Source organism: Neomonachus schauinslandi, chromosome 4 (assembly GCF_002201575.2).
Source record: "Neomonachus schauinslandi chromosome 4, ASM220157v2, whole genome shotgun sequence".
Lineage (NCBI taxonomy): Eukaryota > Metazoa > Chordata > Mammalia > Carnivora > Phocidae > Neomonachus > Neomonachus schauinslandi.
In genome coordinates this window covers 4,031,142-4,053,185 of record NC_058406.1, presented here as the reverse complement: position 1 = coordinate 4,053,185, position 22,044 = coordinate 4,031,142, and the positions used below count along the sequence as shown (strand labels likewise).

Below are 22,044 nucleotides of genomic sequence, written 5' to 3'. Positions count from 1 at the left end.
ACCATGTCCTGTTTCTTTCCCTTGCCCGTGTGGGTCACTTCACCCAGAATCCTGTCCAGCCACCACCTGACCTCAGAGAGCGGGATCTCGGATTGCGTGTGGTTTTCTGTTGTGGGCCAGTGGCCGGTGACCAAACCATGGGCCCCCTGCACCAGCACAGTGTCCACACAGAGGTGGGACAGGAGATGAGAGACGAGGGGCAAACACGCTCACGTGTTCCCGGGGCTGGTGTGCTGGCAGGGGAGGGCTGCTCTTGGAGGGTGGGAAGCTCCTCAGTCCCCGTCTGCTCTCCGGAAGGATCTTCCTTGTCCGCTATCTTCCACGGCCTCTTCTGAAGTGGGCGCCTGCTCGCCTACGACGGGGGACATCAGAGGTTATTTAGGGCTTGAACAGTTGTCCCTTCTAAACCTCGTGGGCGTTGATCTGTTGGCTTCCTGTCAGCTGCTTGTGACAGTCACACCCAGCATCCTTCCCAGACAGGCTCGTCAAGCTCTCTCTGCTGGATGGTGGCTTCCTTGTGGCTCTCTCGTGACACACTTGTGGGCTGAGTCGTGATGGGCTTTGATCTCTCTCCCTCCATCCCCAGAAGCAATAGGCTTTTCCCACCTTTTGGTGCCCCAGGTCTCTGGGCTCTGCTCATTCTCCGTTATGCTTCCAAGCTGGCTGTTTCTTTCCTGACCTACCTTGCTCAGTGCAGGAAGGAGAAGCTCCCAGGACCACTCTGACTCCTTTCAGCCATTTCCCGGGGTGCTGTGGCCCCATAGACTTATCTTCAGGTTGACCATGTGTCCCACCTTCTAAGCCCAGGGGACGGTAGACCGTGCCCTTGACCCTCAGAATAAAGGTTTTCCTTTGGGCGGGCCCCAGTTCGGGTGCCAGTTCATGTGTTTGTTAAGGCAACACTGTCAGCAGTGACAGATAACCCCCAAATTTCTGTGGCTCAACCTTGCACTCGCGGAGCCTTTTTATGCATCACTGTGCTTCACCTGAGATACGGAGCGTGAAGGAACAGGGGAGAGGCCACTGAGGATGGCCGAGGACAAGAGGTGCCCAGCCAGCGACTGAACCACACACCACAGTAGACACAGGCCCACCCCCGGAGAGCCCTGTGGGGGCCAGGTTCACGGCTGAGGGAAGCAGCAGTGGGGGGCGGCTGTAGGGGTGTATTGTTTTTCCCCATCAGAATAGTGGTGCTTTCACTCATTTAAAAGCTTATCAGTTCGGGCGCCTGGGTGGCTCAGTTGGTTGGGCAACTGCCTTCGGCTCAGGTCATGATCCCGGAGTCCCGGGATCGAGTCCCACATCGGGCTCCCTGCTCAGCGGGGAGTCTGCTTCTCCCTCTGACCCTACCTCCTCTTGGGCTCTCTCTCTCTCACTCTGTCTCTCTCTCTCTCTCAAATAAATAAATAAAACATTTTAAAAAAAAAATTAAAAAAAAATTAAAAAAATAAAAGCTTATCAGTTCAAGTTCTAAGAACATGAAATTATTAGACATGGTCTAGATCACTCTAGACTTTTGAACGTTCCTAGAAGACAGTGGGGGCATCTCTTTGACTAAGTTGTGATCATTATTTCAAACGGCTTGTCATCTGAATAGATACTTGACATGACAAAAAAAAAATTTTTTTTAAGATTTTATTTATTTATTTGACAGAGAGAGAGACAGCGAGAGAGGGAACACAAGCAGGGGGAGTGGGAGAGGGAGAAGCAGGCTTCCTGCCGAGCAGGGAGCCCGATGCGGGGCTCGATCCCAGGACCCCGGGATCATGACCTGAGCCGAAGGCAGACACTTAATGACAGCCACCCAGGGGCCCCGACACGACAAAAATTTTTGTGTGCAATTTTCTGTGGTTTGAACTTCTAAAAATTTCACCATTAGCCACCTGCATAACTGTTACCTGGTCAAAGCAGTTCCTGAGATTGGGCCAAATTTGAGACTCTTAGTTTTCGTTTGTGCTATAAGAGTGACTTCTGTGTCTTTTATGAGTGGGACACAAATGAAGGCAGCGGAGTGTGCCCCTTGGTTCTTGGGGCCTTTCTGTTCTCCGCCTACACGCTTTGCAGAGAGACAGGGCCTAAGGGAGACTGTCTTTGAGCTCAGGGGTGCGGTGGCCTGTCCAGTGCTGGCTGGGGGAATCTCTCTGACAGGTGTGATGGCAGGGGGTCTTCATCGATGTGCTTTGTGGCTCCAGCAGCTGTCCCCAGGCAGGGTCCAGGTGTCTGAACCCCCAAGGCCAGCTGTAGGCATGGCCCTGGCTGGGTGCACCCTCACCAGCAGGGACTGTCCCCCGCATCTCCCATAGCACCACAGGGATTTGGGGGGTATGTCTTTTCCATTTCTGAGTGAGATGAGAAACTGGGGAGGGCACAGTCCCGCTTCCCATCCCGTGCGGTCTGTCTGCATGTACTGCATTACCCTGGGGCCCAGCGTGGTCTCAGGTAGATAGTCCAGGTGCTCTGGACACCCCTGGGGTCTGGGACGCCTGCACTGAAGGGGCAGCTGGGAGCGGCAGCTCCTCCCTTGAGTCAAAGCCACAGGCCATGTGCATCGAATGCAGTCCTTGTGGACACCAGGGGACACCTGGAGTGCCCTTCCCGGGAGCTTTTGCTGCCATCCCCATCCCGTCTTGCTTGGAGTCTTCGGTGTTGTCTGTTGGCTGGTTTTAGGTAGTGTCCTCATACCCCAGCTCATGGAGGGACCACTTGCGAGGACCGTTTGACCCACATCCAGATGGGTGTGCTGGACAGTCAGGTCCCCAGAAGGTGGCCCCCCAGGTGGGAATCCTCCACTCCACGGTTGCCCAGGAGCTCCTGACTCCAGGCCAGGAGCCTGAGGCAGGAGCTGGGACCTCACGTGGCACACAGCGAGCCAAGAAAGCCAAGAAAGCAGGCGGAGGGAGCAGGCTAGCTGCGCATGAGAATGAGAGCCCTCTGTCCAGAGTCGGAGCCACTTCTCAGCTCCCCGTGCAGCCGAGGGCCCTGCCGGCAGCATCTCCTGATGATGGCCTCTCAAATGCTGCAGAGGGCACTTGACACAGCGCTCCAGACTCGAGTCTAGATCACTCTAAGCCACGAGGCTCGAGGGCAAGTACAAAATGAGTTTGGATTTCAATACTTTACGGACTCTGTTTACCTGGGCTCCAGTTTTCCTGCCTTGTGACCCCTTCAGGCAACCACATGGTTTGAAATTCCGCACCAGGCAGGGTCTGGAGGTGATGCTGATGCTCGGCCTTGCTGGGGGAGGAGTGGCCACCCCCTCTGAGCACCAGCTGTCCAGGCAGGAGACAGAGGAGCGTCAGCTGTACCCAGAAGGCTCTGGAAGGTGGAGGCAGTGGTGGGTCTGCTCAGAAGACCCTACACGGGAGTGTTGCCCGCACCTGTTAGAAGAGGCAGTGTTGAGGTGTCCTATATGTCTTCTGGAGACAGGGTTTTATTTCATGTGTTTGTTTAAGTGTGGCCTCTTCCAGATATTCTGGCGGCAGCAGGGATGGGGGAGGGAGGGAGGGAAGGAGGGAAGCCCCCAGGGATGTGGCGAGCTGGGGCAGTGAATGGGAGGGAAAAGCCGGCTTGCCTCTGGGCGCTGAGTCTTCTGGGCCAGGTCGGAGCCCGAGGGCTGGCAGGAGTCCCGGGGTGCCGTCCAGGGAGGCTGGGTCTGCGGCGTCTCCATCTACCACTGTGTTCAGTGAAGTGTGCATGTGCACGCTCTCGAGGTTGCGTGATGAGTTTCTGAAACTGTCTGCGATTGTTTACAAAATTGGGAGTGAAAGTCAGAGGGATGACTGTCCAGACGGAGGGTCACCACAGCCCTGGGAGCGTGTAGCTGCAAGGTTCGTTGACTGGCTGCCTGTGTCTTGGGAACGGGCCTTGCTGGGCACACTGGTGTCCCCAGGGATGGACATCATGACCCGCTAACAGAGTGGCCGTTGAAACCTCGAAAGCCTTCCCTTCCACGGACTGGAACACGTGGAGACCCGGTTCTCCTTAGAAAAATCACACCTGAGCTGCCGGCACTCGGACGCCCTAGGCAGCCGTGTAGATGCTGCGCACCTCAGTCGTGGGCATCAGTCTGCCCCACGGCCTAACCTCTCTCCTTTGTAATTCCAGAGCCGAACACCGTCAGCTACAGCCAGTCCAGCCTGATCCACCTGGTGGGGCCTTCCGACTGCACCCTGCATGGCTTTGTGCATGGAGGTAAGAAGTCAGCGGCTGCCGCTCGCTCGTGCCTGCCCGTCTCCCCAGGCGCCAGGCTGCCGTCTGACCCAGTTTAGGCTCCGGTGTTTAATGAGGTAGAAGTTTAAACTCTTAAGAGGCTGCATAATAAATTACCGAAATACAGTCAGCGCCTGTTTTTAAAATTGGAAACAAAAATCAGGTGGATGACTATCCTGTTGGAGGGTCACACGCAACCCAGGGAGCATAGAACCATGAGGTGTGTGGTGGCCGCGGGATGGGGCAAGGCCTTTCGGGGGACAGTGATATCACCAGGGAGTAATAGTGTGACCCACTAACAAAGGGGCTACTGAAGCAGGTTTTTGCCTCTGATGTTCTCATTTATTTCTTCCTTTGGTCAGATTCCACCTTAAACAACATAGGCCTTAAAGTTCGTGGCTCAGGAAATGTGGTGGGACATAGAGGGACTTACTCCAGGTTCATAGAGGGACGCTTTTTACTTTAATGGGGGAATGCTTATTTTTTTGCAATTTAGGGAAAACAGTAAGCATGGGCACAATGCCATTCATTCACGCTCTCATCTCCAATGCTGGGAGTACCAAGCTCTCTTTTCTTTTCCTCTCAGAAAACTTATTCATCCTTCAAAACCCAGCTCAAATGGTACCACTCTGTGCAGGGATGGCCTGCGAGGGGAGGCCTCAGGGGCAGGGCTTGATCTTGTTCTTTGTGTTGGCTCCAGGGCCTCACACAGTGTCGAAGAGATGCTTTACAAAGGTGTGTTCCATGAGCGAGAGGCACAGATCACGTTCATGGGATAATGGGCCCTGGGCCTGTCAGAGTCAGAGTGTGGGCCCTGATTTGGGATATATTTTTAAAGTTTGCTTCTTTTTTAGCTAATCTTTGTGGGTTTTTTTTTTTTTTTAATTTCATCATTGTTTTCCTCTTTCCACTAAATGTTGGCTGCAGTGCCCTTAGATCTGATTAACTTAGATCCTACCCAAGGGAAGTTGCGCTTCGTGACAATGCATGCCCAGGCCCGTGCATGCGGTGGCGGTCTGAGTGTCTCTGTACCCCGAGGACAGCCGTAGCCCCTTAAGCTTGCTTGTCTCTTCTTCTTCACCAGCCCTTGCCTGCCTCCTGGAAGTGGGGGGCAGCCCCTCTTCTGAGCTCCCCATCTGAAGCCCAGGCCCCGTAACTGCTGAGAATTGTCTTTCAGCCTCATTGAGCTCCATTCCACTTGAAATTCGTGAAACTTTGCGCTAGAATTTTTGCTTATCTTGTCCACATGTTGGAAGTTCGGGAGAGGTGGCATCTCCACCCTTCGCTGTCTCCTTGTTGACAAGCCCGGTCTTCTGTCTGCACCTCCTGGCGGTGTGAGTGAGGGAATTGTTGCAGATCTAGAATCCATGGTCATTTACAGAGCCTGAGCTGCTGCGTTTGAGGCAGGCACGTTTCTTTAAGAAGTGCATTTAAGGAGTGTTTACGAGGGCTTTGCAGTATTTAATGCCTATTTTAGTAGGGGTTTTGTGACCACAAGTGAAAAAAAAAAAAGCCTAATATTTTCCCCAAACGTAATCATCTCTAAACAGCACCTAATAACTCACCAGGAGCGAGTGAACAGAATAAACACTGTGCCGAAAACACCCGGGAAGAACTGTAATTTTATGGCATTTTCCTATGGAGAGAATGCTATCCATAAGAGTGGTGTCTAAACTCATTTCTGTCAAAGTCTTCTCTGACCTGTAATTCAGTGGATGCCAAGCGCAGGAGAAACACGTGAGCTGAGATGAATGCTAATTCGGCTTTTATTCAGTAATTCTGTGCTGTGTCTGTGTCTTTGAAAAATTCTTCCCCGTCCCATTCTCTGTGCCTTTTACACACCGGGTAGTCTCGGTCTTGCAGCCCAGCTCCTGTCCCAGCACTGAAGAGCACACGACATGGACGCTGGCCATGCTGAACTGGGGAGGGTAGGTGGCCCCAGATGGGATGCAGGACTGCAGTCGGATGCTAGGTCTTTCGGCCTGTCCTGGGTGCGTGGACTGGCCCTCCGGGGATTCACTGAGGGAAGCAGAAGCCGAGGGGAGCAAGCAAGATCACACGGGGGATTTTGGGCCCAGGTGCCAGGAAGGAGGGCCATCTGTGTCCCTGTGGTTCTGATTTCAGGGTCTTGGCACCAGCTCCAGCCTGGCTTTGGGCTTCTGCCTTCCCTGAGTCCTGAGTGAAGCCGTGTAAGTCCCTTCCTTCTCCTCTGGCCTCCCTGTCCCCACCCCTCCCCCACTATTGGTTGTGTCCCCTGAAGGGGTGACCTGGTGGGCATCTGGGCGGGGTGTTTAGGTTCATGCCACAGTGAGGACCTTATAAACTCACCCGGACACCCATCCTCAATAAACACACTCAGTGAGAATAGGAATTGATGGTCCTTCCCAAACATGGTAAAACACAGGAGTCTGAGCCCTAAAGTGAGCATCTTCCTCAAAGGGGGAGCTCTGAGGACTGTCCCCGAGGTCAGGACTGAGGTGAGGGGCCACACTCTCATTGCTCATTAACGTTGCTTTGGGGATTTGAGCCTCTGCCGTTAGACCAGAGGGAAACTCAGGCACCGGAATTGGACGAAAAGAGGGAGAGCTGTCTTTGCAGGTGGATGACCCAAGAGAGTCCACGATCAAGGTAACTCAGGTCGTTAGAGAATTCAGTAAAGCTGCAGCATCTAAAATGACCGATAATAGTAATAAAAACATTTGCCCAAAATAGAAAAATGACTTTTCATTGTTTTTGTTTGTAGGTATATCTGTTTTCCCAGGTATGTTTTGGTTGAATTTTATTTATATCATGAACTGCTTTTTAGTAATTTGGTGAAAAGGTGTAGGGCTAGTTTTGTCTGTTTGTTTGATTTGTCTTCTTAAAGGCCTTGTTCTCTTCTTCCCTGTTGGTTCCCGAGATGTTCTCTGCTGTTTTCTTCCTCTGGGACGCTCCCTGCCTGGCCCTCTGTTGGCTGTTCCACGTGGGCTTTGGGGTGGGGGGTGTTGCTGCTCACGCTGGCCCGACCGTGACGATGGTGGGGGGCTCCCTGGGGTAGCCTGGCATCCCGCTCAGGGCAGGCCGGAGGCGTCTCCACCGTGAATTCTTCACTTCTGAACTTTCGGTGGCCTTGGATGTTTCTTTGGCTCTGCAAAACAATTTTTAAATTAATTATTTTAAACCAAGATATTCTGTGGAAGTGGTCCAAGACGGCTTTCGACAAAATGCAGCTGCCCCTGGGGGGCTCCTGTGCTGGTTGTTCTCCTGGTTGGTGGCCCCGTCTCCCCAGCGTCACTCAGCGGGCCAGCCTCAGACCCGGCCTGCGTGAGTGCTGCTGAGCGCTGAGCGTCTCCCACTCGCTCTGAACACCCAGCCTCCAGTCCTCTGTGCAAAGCCTCTTGGGACAGTTAGGCCTGCCAGACAGCCTTTCAGTACATGTTTCCCTGGAGAGGTCCCCCCTCCGCCCCCTGCGAGCCGGACTGCTCGTTCCCTGCACCTGCTCCTCACTGCTGTCCTTCACAGATCTCCCATTTTCCGGGGGCTTCCTAGGAAAGGAAAGGCTCAGCTGTTGTGCTGAAGGCCCCACACAGTGGCTTCCACCACACAGACGATGGTTGTCTCCTGGGGGGTGATGCAGAAGTCCAGGGCTCATCTGGAAGCTCACTGGTGTTGGCGACCCAGGCTCCCCCTGCCCGGTCTGCCGTCCCCGGGGCGGCCCCATTTCTGCCGTGCGGCGGCACATGGCAGCACCAGCATTCCAGCCTGGACGGCGGGGTGGGCGGGGGGCTCCCAGGAAGCGGCACCCCACCGCTCGCGTCTGCTGGTGGGTCTAGCTGGCCAGACGCGTCAGTCTAACTCTGGAGTTGCTATAGGAGAGAGGGAGGAGTGATTGGGGGGGCAGTCCCTGTGGGGCTGGACCTCGCGTGTGTGAAGCGTTTCCTGGCTGGGTGTGGCGGTCTCTCCCTGGGATTTGGAGGTGCACCCCTTCCAGCCTCCAAGGTTCCTGTTAAGAGATGCGGGGAGTCTGGATTCTCTCCCTCAGCTCTCTGGCCACACCTCTGCCTCTCCCTCTTCCCTGAGCCTCCCTGCTTGCTCTAGCCTCTGCCCCGGGCCCATCCATAATCTTCCGGCTGACTGCTTTCCCGAATGCCATTGAATTGAGTGGTCTGCAGTTTCTGGGCTCCTCTCATTTGTGATGTCACCCCCCCACCCAAGCTGGGCTTCACAGACCCTCCCCCGGAGCCTCCGCTCTGGATGGCTGGGCCCCGCCCCCGGGGGTTCGGAGTACCCCAAGTGTCTGAAGGTCTGGGGACCATGCTGGTGAGTCCCTGTCGCATGTGCTTGAAATCCATCCCTGCAGCTTCGGCCACGGCCAGCTTTCTGAGGCCTCCTCTACCTCAGGGTGCCTTCCTCTGGTGCTGTCTCTCCATTCCTCCTTTTCCATAGAGTCAGCCCTCCATTTGGCCTTTGGACCCTCTTCTTGCCCACTTCCGGGTGTCTGCCCCAGTGGCCAGCTCATCCTTCCTACAGTATCCGTCTGTCCACTTTCCCAAGAGGTTGTGGATTGTGATCTTGTCCTTGCTGCGCACTGGGATCACCAGGTCACTCAAAAATGCAGATGCCCAGGCCCCGCCAGTTGGACCAGATGCCGTGGGGAGGCTCAGTGCTGCAGCCCCGGGGATTCTGATGGACGGGTCAGCCTGGGTTACCAACAACCGCTGTAAACGTGTGGCCCTGGGAAAGAGGACACAGCTGGGAACCGTGAACTGAGCTCGGATCTAGCGCCCAGAGTGTGTTTCCTGCCTTGGAACACTATTCCCATCTCAGAAATCTTTCTTGTTGTCTTCCTAGGCGTCCTTAAATGAGCAGCCATCGTCGTGTTTCATGCTAACTACTTAAAAGCGGGACGACAGAGAACATTGTTCTTAGAGTTAATTATTGTTGTCCTGTTAATTACCCAGTGGAAGACCCCAAAAACCGGGAGAGGAAGGAAGTTTACAGACTCAGTCAGGGAAGGGTGTCGGGGGCAGCAACAGCTCTGTTCTGGACGGTCAGCCTCCCCAGCGCCGCAGTGCACACCTTCCAGAGCTTCCGTGAGAGCTGGACCTTCGGGGCCCTTGTCCCAGGGGCTGACCTGGGTGATTCTGGTTGCCTCTCCAGTACCTGTCCCAGGTCTTTAGAGCGTCAGAGGAATGGACGTGGGATTGTCTGTGGTAGAGCTCTGTGTTCATGATCACATCTGGTTCTGGGTAAAAACTGCCTCTGCTTCAAGATGAGAATCAAGGCAGGGACATGGCAGTGAACTGGGGCTGACCCGGTTTCCTAAACCTGGCTGTCCCTCAGCAGTCATCTTGGTACCTGTTAGGAACACAGATTCCTGGGCCTTCTCCAGGAGGGTGTGATGAGCAGGTCTGGGCCCCGGCCTGGGGACCTGTATTTTGAGCCACAGGTGCCCTGGGGGTTTTTGGATTCGGGCTCCCAGAAACTCGCAGCAAGAGGGCTTTTGTCTCAACGCACCCAGCAGCTATGCCCTCTCACCCCGTTCCCCCAATCTCTCAAGGGCACTGGACACCCGCCCCCCTCCAAGTCCCCTCCTGGGTTCATGCCCCCCCACACCAAATATGTGCTGGCGCCAGAGTGCCCGGGTGTGGACACAGATGCCTCGCCCCACCCCGAGAAGCCTGCAGTAAGTCCGGGGCAGGCCCAGGCATCTGCATGCTCACTCGCTTCCCAGGTGACTCTCCCCACACTGACAGTGAAGGGTTCTGGGGGGGGGGGGTTCCTGAATCTCGGATTGCCCCGTTGCCTGAGGCCTGGGTGTGCTTGCTCCCCCAGTCCTGGACCTTCTCCTCCCTCTTCATCTTTTCTCCTCGTGCCTCGCCCAGCCCCGTGGCCTCTGTGACCTTATCCAAGTGGCACCTAATAGATTTGTTCTATCCCACTTGAGTGGTCTTGGCATCTTCCCTGAGAAAGTGGCCCCGTGGACCTGATCTTTCTCTTCATTTTTCCCCTTGGCCGTTCTTCTCATCACTTGTGTTGAACGGATGACACCCTCTAGAATTGTGTGGCTGTCCTAACCTACCCCCCACCCCCCGGGCCTTACAGCCTCCCTTTCTGTACAGGGGTTTTGCGGGGGGGGATTAATCATGAGATAATACGGGGCAAACAACCAGCGCATAGGAAACACTGGTTGTTATAAACAGCAGGCCCTTGAGCAACACGGTTTTAAACTGCACGCGTCCACCTACGTCAGGATTTTTTTCAGCAAAAACAGGACAGCCCGTATGTGTATTTTCTCTTCCTTACGATTTTCATGTCATTTTCTTTCCCTTAGCTGACTTTATTGTAAGAACACAGCATACGATACACATCACATGAACAGTACGTGCTAATCCATGGTTGCTATTATGGGTGAGGCGTCCGCTCAGTGGTGTGCTGTTAAGTAGGTTCTGGGGGGCAGTCAAAAGTTATAGGTGGGTTTGTGAGGGGGTCGGCGCCCTTAACCCCACCGTGTTCCAAGGGTCAACTGTAATTTTTACTTAGTTTACTAGTTTTATTACAGTAGACGCAGGGAGCACACGGAGAACACATGCTTTTTCTCACATCCAGTGGGGCGTTTGTAAGCTATCATTTACTTGACCACAAAGTGCATCTTAATTTTGGATTCCCCAGCGTGGGACCTGTGAAGCCTAAGCTTCCAGAACAAGAACGTAACCACCTGCAAGTTAAGACAGTCCTCTAAATGAGCCTGGTCAAAGAAAGAGTCAAGTCTGGATTTCTAAACGATCCAGAACTACAAATACCAGAAAGGAGAGCATTTCCTGTCAGAACTGGGTTTGGCTAAAGATGTTCTCAGAGGAGAGAGTGGGTCACTTGGAATTTGTGTTACCTAAAAAGAAAAATTAAAAATAACTGAGTGCTGGAATTGGAAAAAGAGCAGCAGATCCACCCCCAGGAAGGAGAGGGGCTGGGGTGGCGCAGGCCTGGCTGTGTGCTCCGGTCTTGGGACCCCCGGCCCCCTGCTGTCCCACGTCCCTGCACCATCCCCCCCCATCCCACCTCACAGCCACGGGACCTGTGAATGTTGGGCCGTCAGAGCCCTCCCCCCTTCCCGTCCCTCCCTCCCTGGGTTGCCGAGTCCTGGGGCCCCATGCCCCTGGCATCTCCCCTCCCTGACCTGCCCCCAGCAGCGCATTGGTCTTGGCAAAGCATGGCTGTGCCCGCGGCACCCGAGGCTCTCAAACCACGGACCTCACTGCTGTCTGCAGGATGCCGACCAGCCTCATCACTGCCCTTGAGACTCTCTTTCCCTAAACGTGCCTCTTGCTTTTCTGCCTCCATATCTTCGTTCTTCCTGCTCTTCCCACCCGTGCCCATTCTGCGTGTCCAGCCCTCGTCCCGTCTCCTCCATGTTGCCTTGGGAGCCCGGGGGGGAGCCCGGGGAGTCTCTCCCCGGGGGGTAGCAACCTTCACTTTGTCCTTATGCACCCTCACACATTTTTTTTCTTTTTTAGATTTTATTTTATTATATTATGTTAATCACCATAATTACATCATTAGTTTTTCATGTAGTGTTCCATGATTCGTTGTTTGTGCATAACACCCAGTGCTCCATGCAGAACGCGCCCTCCTCAATACCCATCACCAGGCTAACCCATCCTCCCACCCCCCTCCCCTCTAGAACCCTCAGTTTGTTTCTCAGAGTCCATAGTCTCTCATGGTTCGTGCACCCTCACACATTTTTGTTCCTCTCTTATGCATTTCCGCCTTTCTGCCACTTCAGATGGCGGAGATATTCTCAGGTGTTCATTTCCTGGCGATGGCGGGCTTTCTTGTCCTGACTTCCTCCCTTCCCGACTGCTCTGCAGAGTACAGTCTGCATGGAAGGAACTTGATGAGTGTCTGCTGAATGAATGAAAGACATCATTCGGAAAGATGGTTTGAGTTGATGCTGCTAAGTGGCTGTGTCCTGAGCTGTTAGTAGTTTTTCTCGGTTAGAATCACAGGCAGTAAATCAAGCTGGGTGTGGAGCTCCAGTGTCCTTAGATCAAGCTGCCAGCCTGGGCCCCCCTCGGCGGGCACCTGTAGGACAGGCCTGGCTTTACAGTACTCTGCAGCAGCCGCGCCCCGCAGGGGAGCCCACACCCATCTGCCTGACCCTGCCTGGCACTTGGCTGGAGTGTGGGGTGGTCACCAACCCAACTGCAATGATTCTGCCTCTGTTGCCGAGGCCAGGGGCCTGGTCGGTCTCAGCTGGGGCTATGCCCTAGCCGCGGGTCACGTCGGAGCCGTGAATGGACGCACGACATGGGGAGCATGAGCATTGATTGGCTCTGGGAGAGAATGCTGCAGGTTCAGAAAATAAGGGGACGGGGTGAGTTTTTTTCTATCCTGTGCTGTCCCTGTGAGTCTGCAAATAAGTTTATCTATGGGGACCCCTACTCCTAGCTCTAATGCACTCTGACGGTCTGTGCTGGGGCCCCCGATTTCCAGAGGGACCTTGCTGACCCGACAGGGCTCCCAGCTCTGCAGTTGACTTGCTTTGGAAAAAGAATAATGGGATCGTGACTGTCATAAAACCTTCGTCAGTCAGAGTTCCTGAGGTTCCACTTGTCACAGTGTCCTTGGTGTCCTCAGGCCAGCTGGAGGCCAGGCATCTCTTTCCTGGCAGAGAGGTCTCCCCGGCCCACCTGCGTCCCCCGCCGCCCTTCCTCCACTCTCCCTTTCAGCTTGGTGCCTTGGTGAGCTGTCTATGCTCCATCCTCCTGTCTCTCTCATCACCCTCTCTGGAGCTTGCTCCCAACACTTCCCTCCTGTCAAGGAATCCTCTGGCCAGCCTGAGAGCAGGTCTTGGTGCTCACAGTTCATGCAGCCCAACCGCTCAGCCTCTCTCCCTAGGCCCCTTCCCTCCCCTCCCTGCACCGTGGCCTTGGGGCTTCATTTATACCTCCAGCCAAACCTCTTCCCTGGACTCCAGCTGAGTCCTCAGGACCTCCCCTGGGATGGCTGATGGGCTCCCCCAGCTCTCCCCCTGTAGTGGCAGCCACGCCCCTCGGTTGTCCAGCCAGAATTCCCGTGACCTCCCAGGACTCAGCTGGCTCTCTTGCAGGCTCCGCACCTCATCTATCAGCCAGTCCTTTGGGCTCTACCTTCCAAACATATTAGAATGTGAGCTCTCACCACCAACACCATCTCCTTCTGGTCCCCATTTCCACTGACATGGCCTCTTGCCTGACTCCCCTGAACCATGTCTTAACACTGCAGCCTCCCCATACTCTTAGAGCAGAAGTGCAGTAGGGCCCAGCCTGCCCCAGGCCCTGCGGGGGCGCCTATCTCACTCCCAGTAGAAGCCAGATCTTTCTTTCTTTCTTTTTTTTAGAGAGGGGGAGGGGGAGAGAGAATGTTAATTAAGTAGGCTCCACACAGGGCTTGAGCCCACACAGGGCTCAATCCCACCACCCTGAGCTCGTGACCTGAGCCGAAATCAAGAGGCAGACGCTCAACTGACTGAGCCCCCAGGTGCCCCAGAGTCAGATCTTTTTATTTGTGCCGCTTCGGTCCTTATGAGGCCTTCCAGGAAGGCCTTGCCCTATGCCTCCCCGGTCCCCCTTACCTTGCTCTGGTCCCTCGCCTTCCCGCCTTCCCGAGACGCCTGGAGCACTTCCAGCTGCGGGCTCTGCCCCTGCTGCTCCCTCCTCCCGGGCTGCGTTTCTTCCCTCTGCTGACTTGCCGCGCCCAGACAACTGCACAGCTGTTCCCCTTTCTCTGCAGGTCACTGGAGAAAAGGTGGGTCTTCCTGGGCCCCCTGTGAAAGGTGGACCCCCTCTCCGACCTGCTCACTGTGCGCCCAAGCGCTCACCACGCCCTAACAGACAGCAGCGCATTGGCTCCCCACCCCACCCTGAACGCAGGCTCACAGGGTGGGGACTTGGTCTCATGTGCTCACTGCTGCATCCCAGCCGAGCAGACATGCAAGGCGCCGAGTGAATGACCCGGAAAGAGTGCAGGGGCCCCTGGGCGGCAGAGTCAGCCCCACGGGTCGCGCAGGGACGCTGCAGAGCACAACACAGACACCGCCCACCTGAAACATCCAGCAGCCAAGGGGCCACATGTTACTGGGGGTCCTAAGGCTGGGGGACTGCACAGCTCAGCGGGACCTGAAGGAGAAGGCAGAAGGAAGAAAGGGCGGGCCGAGGCGGGAGGGAGGCAGGTGGTACACAGGCGGAGAGAAGGCTGGTGGCCCAAGCAGAGGCCATCTGGGAGGCAAGGTGCAGGAGGAGGCCTCCAGCCCAGATGCTCTTGTTTGCTTGGATTCCATGGGGCAGTTGGGAACGAGCAGTGTTTTGACCTGTGGGAGGAACTGATTTCACGCAAAATACAGAAAAAGGCACAGATGCCCCTTTCCAGCTTAACAGGGGCCCTGCTGCATGGTAGACAGTGTGCCAAGCCCTTGGTTGGGGAGGAGGGAGAAAAGAGGTGAGTGAGGCACGTTTCTGACTTTTGAAGAACGGGTCTAGGGGGGTCCTGAGATGAGCAAGCAAATGCTGGTTTGGGCCCCCAGTCTCTTCATCATGCAGCTGAGCGCTCCTCCCCCTTCTCACTTTCTAAGAACTTTTGGTTTTGAAAATGTTGTTCTCTGCAGCTAAAGCCCCGGAGAGCAGCTTCCTGTCCATCCGGATGGCTCCGGGACGCAGGGCACCCCAGGTGCCGTGGGCTGGCAGGAGCTCCCGCCCCTCCTGGGCTGCCGGTGGGGCGCGCGCCATGGGGTCTGACCGCCCTGCTGATGCCTGTCCCACGGATTGGTGTCCTCCTGCCCACTGGCCCTCTTGGTGGCCTCCTCCAGCTGGGGACATGTGTGGCTGGCCAGCAGTCCTTCTCTTTGTCCAGAAATGTGGCATGTTTTGCTTGAGAAACCCAGTCTGCTGTGTAGCAGCAGGATGTCCTTCACTGCAGATGTGCTGGGATGTTTTGTCTTTGGTGCCGGATTCGTTAGCTTTTGCTGCCCATTTAGCTGCATCATTAGGACCACTGACGGCCCCTAACGGTGTCTTCCCTGTTCAGTATCACGAGCATCTTGCACTCTTGAATTCTTACGTATTACTCTTCACCCTGACTTGAGTCTTTCCTTTGAGGAAGCTGACACCCCCTGGAGTGGTTCTCGGCCCTCAGAGATGGGACCCGGCCCTGCGTGGACTCCAGGCCTCAGCCTGCCCTTCCCAGAGTGGGGAGCAGGGAGGGGCTGAGCGTAGCATCACCACCTGATCCATAATCTCTGTGGCAGTTGGGACAGGAATCCGCCTGCCCTACTTTCCCTGCTGCCTTGTTCGGAAGAGGGAAGCATCGATTCTCAAACAGCAGTAAGCATGTTCAGTTGTGACCTGACACAGAACGTGAGGGGTGAAACACGGCCAGGCAGCCCCTGTCCCCGGCTCCCGGGCACGTGGGGACCACAGTCCAGCTGTGCCCAAGGCCTCTGCCACAGTTCCCGCTTTTGATATTTTGACATTAGAAACCCATCATCTTTACTACCCTGTGTATTAATTGCCAAAAATAAGCCTTACTAATTACCTTACCTAATATTCCCCTGCCCTTGGTCGCTTTTCACAGAGGTGCCCACAGGTACATCTGGAACCTGGGAGGGAGACGCCACACTGTCTTGGGAGGTTGTCACTCAGCTGGCTCTCAGAATAACCCGTTGCCATTGCTGAGGGGTGGACTAGTTAAAGTCAGATGAACTTACTATTGTTTTCTTAATATAGGAGGCTGGCACCCACACTCCGTCAGCTGGCATTCAATATGGAAACGGGGGCATCTGAAATCATCACCCACAGTGCAGGCAGTGCCAGTGCTGGGCTCTGAGCTGCTAAGCGCCGCTCTGGGTTTGTAGGCAGGCGTGACCCAGGCAGCCGGTCGGGCCTGGGAGAATAAATTTAACCCTCTATTTTTAAGCCAGCCAACATGTTGTCGATCTTAAAAAGCCCATGAGCAGTTAAATGTTAGATTCAAAAATATCTCCGGTGCCCGCCGTTTATCTGTATGTTGGTGGCCGAGCAGGTCTCATTTTCTTCCTTCCCATAATTCCTGGAAGGGATGCAGAGTCCAAGGACGGCAAATCTACAATTTTGTTGTCATTTTTTAAATGGCGAATCCTGGGTAATGAGGACAGCACACAACAGACTGTAATTTGCCAAAGTGATGTTCCCGTCACGGGCAGCCCCCTTTGTGCCTGCGTGGGGGAGGAAGTGACACAGTTTCCCAGTGCGACCCTGAGAAGAGGCACGGTGTGGAAGGCTCGGGTGCTCGACGTTTCAGACTGAAGTGTAGAAAAGGGAGCAGGAGGTGGGGACTTCGGTGTCCAGGAGGGCCGGAAGCTTTGGCTGCTCTGTAGCACAGTTAGCCGCAAACAGTTGCAAACTGGGCAGGGGGCTTTCCACAGGGCAGGGGTTGTTTGTTTGCTTTAAAGATTTTAGTTATTTGAGAGACAGAGTGAGAATGAGCAGTGGGGAGGGGTTTAGGGAGGGAGAGAAGGAGAAGCAGGCTCCCTGCTGAGCAGGAAGCCCAACGTGGGGCGCCGGGGTGGCTCAGTTGGTTAGGCGACTGCCTTCAGCTCAGGTCATGATCCTGGAGTCCCAGGATCCAGTCCCGTATTGGGCTCCCCACTCAGCAGGGAGTCTGCTTCTCCCTCCGACCCTCTCCCCGCTCATGCTCTTTCTCGCTCTCTCTCTCAAATAAAGAAATAAAATCTTTAAAGAAAAAAAAAAGGAAGCCCAACGTGGGGGGCTCCTGAATGCCCAGGACCTGGAGAATCATGATCTGAGCCAAAGGCAGACGCTTAACCCACTGAGCCACCCAGGTGCCCCCGGGGGTTGTTTTTAACAGAATTTACTTTTCTCAGTGGACACATGGATTGTAACGTATTGTGTCTACCGCCCTCGGTACTGTTTTCCAGTAACAGTCCTTACAAACATGTCAGGACCGGATGAGATTTTTCATTATCTTATTTCCGCACGGGCCACGTGACCTCATGGTTTTCTCCCAGCTACAGATGACAGGAGCGTCTCAGAACCAGCCCCACGCAGCGATGTGTCCCGGCTGGTTCCTCTCCCTACTATGAAGAGGGAGAAGACCGCTTGAAGCCCACATCTTATTATAATCTTGACTTTAGATCAGCTCTCTTCCCTCTGAGCAGACACCAGAAGTCACTTGACACGCGGGACCCCAGAGGACCGCTGTTTCCAGCTCTGAAGGCACCAGGACACCTCCCTTTTCTTTCTTTTTTTTGGGGGGGGGAGGGGCAAAGGGACAGAGAATCCCAAGCAGACTCCACACCCAGCACAGAGCCCAACACACGGCTCGATCTTATGACTCTGAGATCATGACCTGAACTGAAATCAAGAGTCGGACACTTAAGTGACTGAGTCACCCAGGTGCCCCCAAGGAGACCCCCCTGATTCAAGGCCAAACACTTGAGTTTTGGACAGAGATTTTCCATGTAGTGAACCCTAAAGCCTACTTTGCTGTCACTTCCCATTGAATCGGCCATGGCCTCTGTGGGGGGGTATAGATTTTTTTTTTTAAAGATTTTATTTATTTATTTGACAGAGAGAGAGATAGCAAGAGCAGGAACACAAGCAGGGGGAGTGGGAGAGGGAGAAGCAGGCTTCCCGCCGAGCAGGGAGCCCGATGTGGGACTCGATCCCAGGACCCTGGGATCATGACCTGAGCTGAAGGCAGACGCTTAACGACTGAGCCACCCAGGCGCCCGGGGGGGTATAGATTAATGGAGGTAGTGAGAGCCTTCCTGCAGCTTGGACCCTCACAGCCCCTGCTCCCCTAGGCCGTCCCCCGTGGAGCAGACCCCGACCTCTTCCCAGGCCTCCATGTGCAGCAGAGTGTGGGATTGCTCCCCATCCTAGTTGCCTGCTGCCCATATTAGTCACTGTTCCCAGTACCTGGGATAAATCCCTGATTTAGGGCACAGTCTCATAATAGACACCCATGGTGCAACCGGGCCTGCCCCCTTATCTGGGCACTAGAAGTCTGTGAATTCAGTCCATAAAATGCTGATTTTTTGTGTGTGAGGTTTTGCAGTTCAATCATGGTTCTCTCCCCTGTCCCAGCTCAGATTTGCATGCTGGCTGTTGGGGTTGGGAGGAGGCTGTCTTTTTAAAATTTTTTAAATTTAAATTAAATTAACATATAGTGTATTATTAGCTTCAGAGGTAGAATTCAGTGATTCATCAGTTGTATATAATACCCAGTGCTCATTCCATCACGTGCCCTCCTGAATGCCCATCACCCAGTTACCCCATCCCCCACTCCCTCCCCTCCAGCAACCCAGTTTGTTTCCGACAGTTAGGAGTCTCTTAGGGTTTATCTTCCTCTCTGAATTCAGCTTATTTCATTTTTCCTTCCCTTCCCCTATGATCCTCTGTTTTGTTTCTTAAATTCTGCACATGAATGAAATCATATGGTAATTGTCTTTCTCTGATTGACTTATCTCGCTTAGCGTAATACCCTCTAGTTCCATCCACGTAGTTGCAAATGGCAAGATTTCTTATTTTGGTGGCTGAGTAATATTCCATTGTGTATATATACCACATCTTTATCCATTCATCTGTCAGTGGACATCTGGGCTCTTTCCATAGTTTGGCTATTGTGGACATTGCTGCTATGAACATTGAGGTGCACGTACCCCTTCAGATCCCTACATTTGTATCTTTGGGGTAAATACCCAGTAGTGCAATTGCTGGGTCGCAGGGAGCTCTATTTTCAACTTTTTGAGGAGCCTCCATACTGTTTTCCAGAGTGGCTGCCCCAGCTTACATTCCCATCAGCAGTGTAAGAGGGTTCCCCTTTCTCCACATCCCCGCCAACATCTGTCGTTTCCTGACTTGTTAATTTTATCCATTCTGACTGGTGTGAGGTGGTATCTCATTGAGGTTCTGATGTGTACTTCCCTGATGCTGAGCGATGTTGAGCACTTTTTCATGTGTCTGTTGGCCATTTGGATGTCTTCTTTGGAAAAATGTCTGTTCATGTCTTCTGCCCATTTCTTAACTGGATTATTTGTTCTTCGGGTGTTGAGTTTGATAAGTTCTTTATGGATTTTGGATACTAGCCCTTTATCGGATAAAGCATTTGCAAATATTTTCTCCCATTCTGTAGGTTGTCTTCTGGTTTTGTTGACTGTTTCCTTTGTCGTGCAAAAGCTTTTTATCCTGATGAAGTCCCAAAGTTCATTTTTGCTTTTGTTTCCCTTGTCTCTGGGGACGTGTCTAGCAAGAAGTTACTGAGGCCGAGGTCACAGTGGTTGCTGCCTGTGTTCTTCTCTTAGGATTTTGATGGCTTCCTGTCTCACATTTAGTTCTTACATCCATTTTGAGTTTATTTTTGTGTATGGTGTAAGAAAGTGGCCCAGTTTCATTCTTCTGCGTGTGGCTGTCCAATTTCCCCAACACCATTTGTTGAAGAGACTTTTTTCCATTGGACATTCTTTCCTGCTTTGTCGAAGATTAGTTGACCGTAGAGTTGAGGGTCCATTTCTGGGCTCTCCATTCTGTTCCATTGATCTATGTGTCTGTTTTTGTGAGGAGGCTGTCTTCTTAAATGTCACTCTCCAACAGATATAGCAAGGTAATTGTATTGTAAGCATCAGTTTTGTTATCTGACAAATCACCTAGCTCACCTGGCTCTGGATTGGACGTGCGCGCCTTCCCCAGCTTCAGCTGTGACTGATTATGAACCAGATTGTTATTCGGATATGGGCCCTACAACTTGCCAGTGGAGCAGCTTCCTTGGGTTGAATGTGATCTGTAGTCGGTGATCTTTCAATTGCTCATTTTTCTCATTCATTCATTCAGCTCATTTGCTGATTTATTCATTCATTTTGCTCATTCATTCATTCATTCATTCAGCACAACCATTTCCTGAGAGCTACCTGACAGGTTCCGAATTGGGTGGGGACACAGACAATAAGGCGTGTCCCCACCTGGTCTGGCTTCCATGTCACAGGTGCTACAGACGGTCTGGGGGTGCAGCACTGGGGGGTGTCTGGCATCAAGAGGTCCCCCAGCTGCAGCTATCCTTCCCCGGGGTCCGCCCTGGGCTCAGAGCTGACCCTGGTCCGCGCACGCTGGGGTCCTGTGATATTTTTAGTAACAGTGAAGTCACTTGTGGAATCTCTTCCTGCATTTTGGATAAATGGGGAAGAAGCCCTTCTTCTATTTATTCTCCCATTCTGACGGCTTCTGCTTTTCAGGACACACAAACAAGGGGTTAGTGGTAGGTACTTCCTGTGTTCCAAACACTACTTCCGATTCAGACTCTACCTTCTCCACCTCCTTACCTTCCTCGCCACCCCCAGCCCTGGAAGCTGATGGCACCACCTGGTGGCTCACACTGGCAGTTCTGGTCTCCTGCCCTTCCATGCCCACGCACGCTAATTTTGCTGTCACCCCCACCTGTTGCCATGATCTTGCACTCTCTTCTTCATATCCTATCTCAGGCAGGAATTCAACCTCACATCTCAGGGTTGCAGGTCCTGATCAAGAGGCAGGCAATGCGGCATGGCCTCTGGCACCCCGTGGCCAGGGGCTGGTCCCCACTCTACCCCGAGCGCGTGCTGTGCCTTCGGATGCACACCTCTCTGTGTCTCCAGTTCCTGCTTTGAAAAATGGAGACAGTAACGTGCCTCCCTCCCAGGGCTGCTGTCCAGTCACTCTGTCCTTCACTCATTCATTCCTGCGTTCAGTGTTTATAGGGAGCCTTCCGGGGAGCAGACACTCGGGATACATCCGTAAGCAAAACACAGTCCTCTCCCTCCAGGGCTGACCTGGCACAAGCGAGTGCCACCGGCCCCTCGGGAAACCCAGCTATTGCTCACGACCAGCTCACTGCTCCCAGCGACACCGTTGTTTCTGTACAACACGTCCACTTGGTTCCATCTCCTGGGCCAGACTTCACAGTCTCCGCCATTTTCTCTCGAAAATCCTTCCTTGTCTCTGTCTCATCAGAAGGACCCTGATGGTGGCTCCATCTGAGAAAAGGACAGCCGCACATAATACATATTCTGTTACAAACGTCTAAAATTTTCCAGTTAAAATGCCCTGAACACTCCCCGGAACGCTAAAAAGGGGGGAGGATTTTAACTGTTTTCCAGTTAAACCCCCTCTCCGTAATTTCTCCCAGAATCCTGTCTCTTCATCATTCTTGGGTTCAACTATTCCTAGATTCTGGATTGGTATTTCCTTAATGTACATATTGGTGCAGTGGTCCTCATGGCAAATGCAGCCTCTCTTGACACTACTTCAGACTGAATGAGCTTTCATTGGCTGCCCGAGGAGGTGTGCTTATCGTACTTAGAGTAAGTCTGTGGGGAAATGCCTTCTGAATTCAAAACCAGCAAGCAGGGGCTGCTTGTCCAGCTGTTGGAACACCTCAATTCTTCGTGAGGCAAACCGAACCAGGAGAACTCCATCTGTGGACTCTCACTTGCTCTGCGGAACTGAACGCGCATGCATGTGCATGCACATGCATGCCTTCACACACATGCTCACCCCACATGCATGCACACGCATACACAGTCTCACACGTGCACGCACACACACCCACACATGGATACACACACCCCTGCACATGCATGCACACCTGCATACACACACTCCTGAACCCGCATACACATGCACACACCCACCCCACCTGCATGCACACACTCCCGCACATGCACGCACACCTGCATACACACACTCCTGAACCCGCATACACATGCACGCACCCCCCCACACCTTCATGCACACACCCCCGCACGTGCATGCACACACCCCTGCACGTGCATGCACACCTGCATACACACAC

At 53.6% G+C, this 22,044-nt stretch overlaps 1 protein-coding gene across 2 annotated transcripts in view; it reads left to right on the top strand.

Moving 5' to 3' along the window:
* ACOT7 (acyl-CoA thioesterase 7) overlaps positions 1–22,044 on the top strand; it is an 81,846-nt gene that overhangs the window by 29,697 nt on the left and 30,105 nt on the right. For both annotated transcript variants that reach the window (XM_044913860.1, XM_021683390.1), the window contains exon 6: positions 4,105–4,191. In XM_044913860.1, coding sequence (XP_044769795.1) covers positions 4,105–4,191 — 87 coding nt within the window. The remainder of the gene's footprint in view (positions 1–4,104; positions 4,192–22,044) is intronic.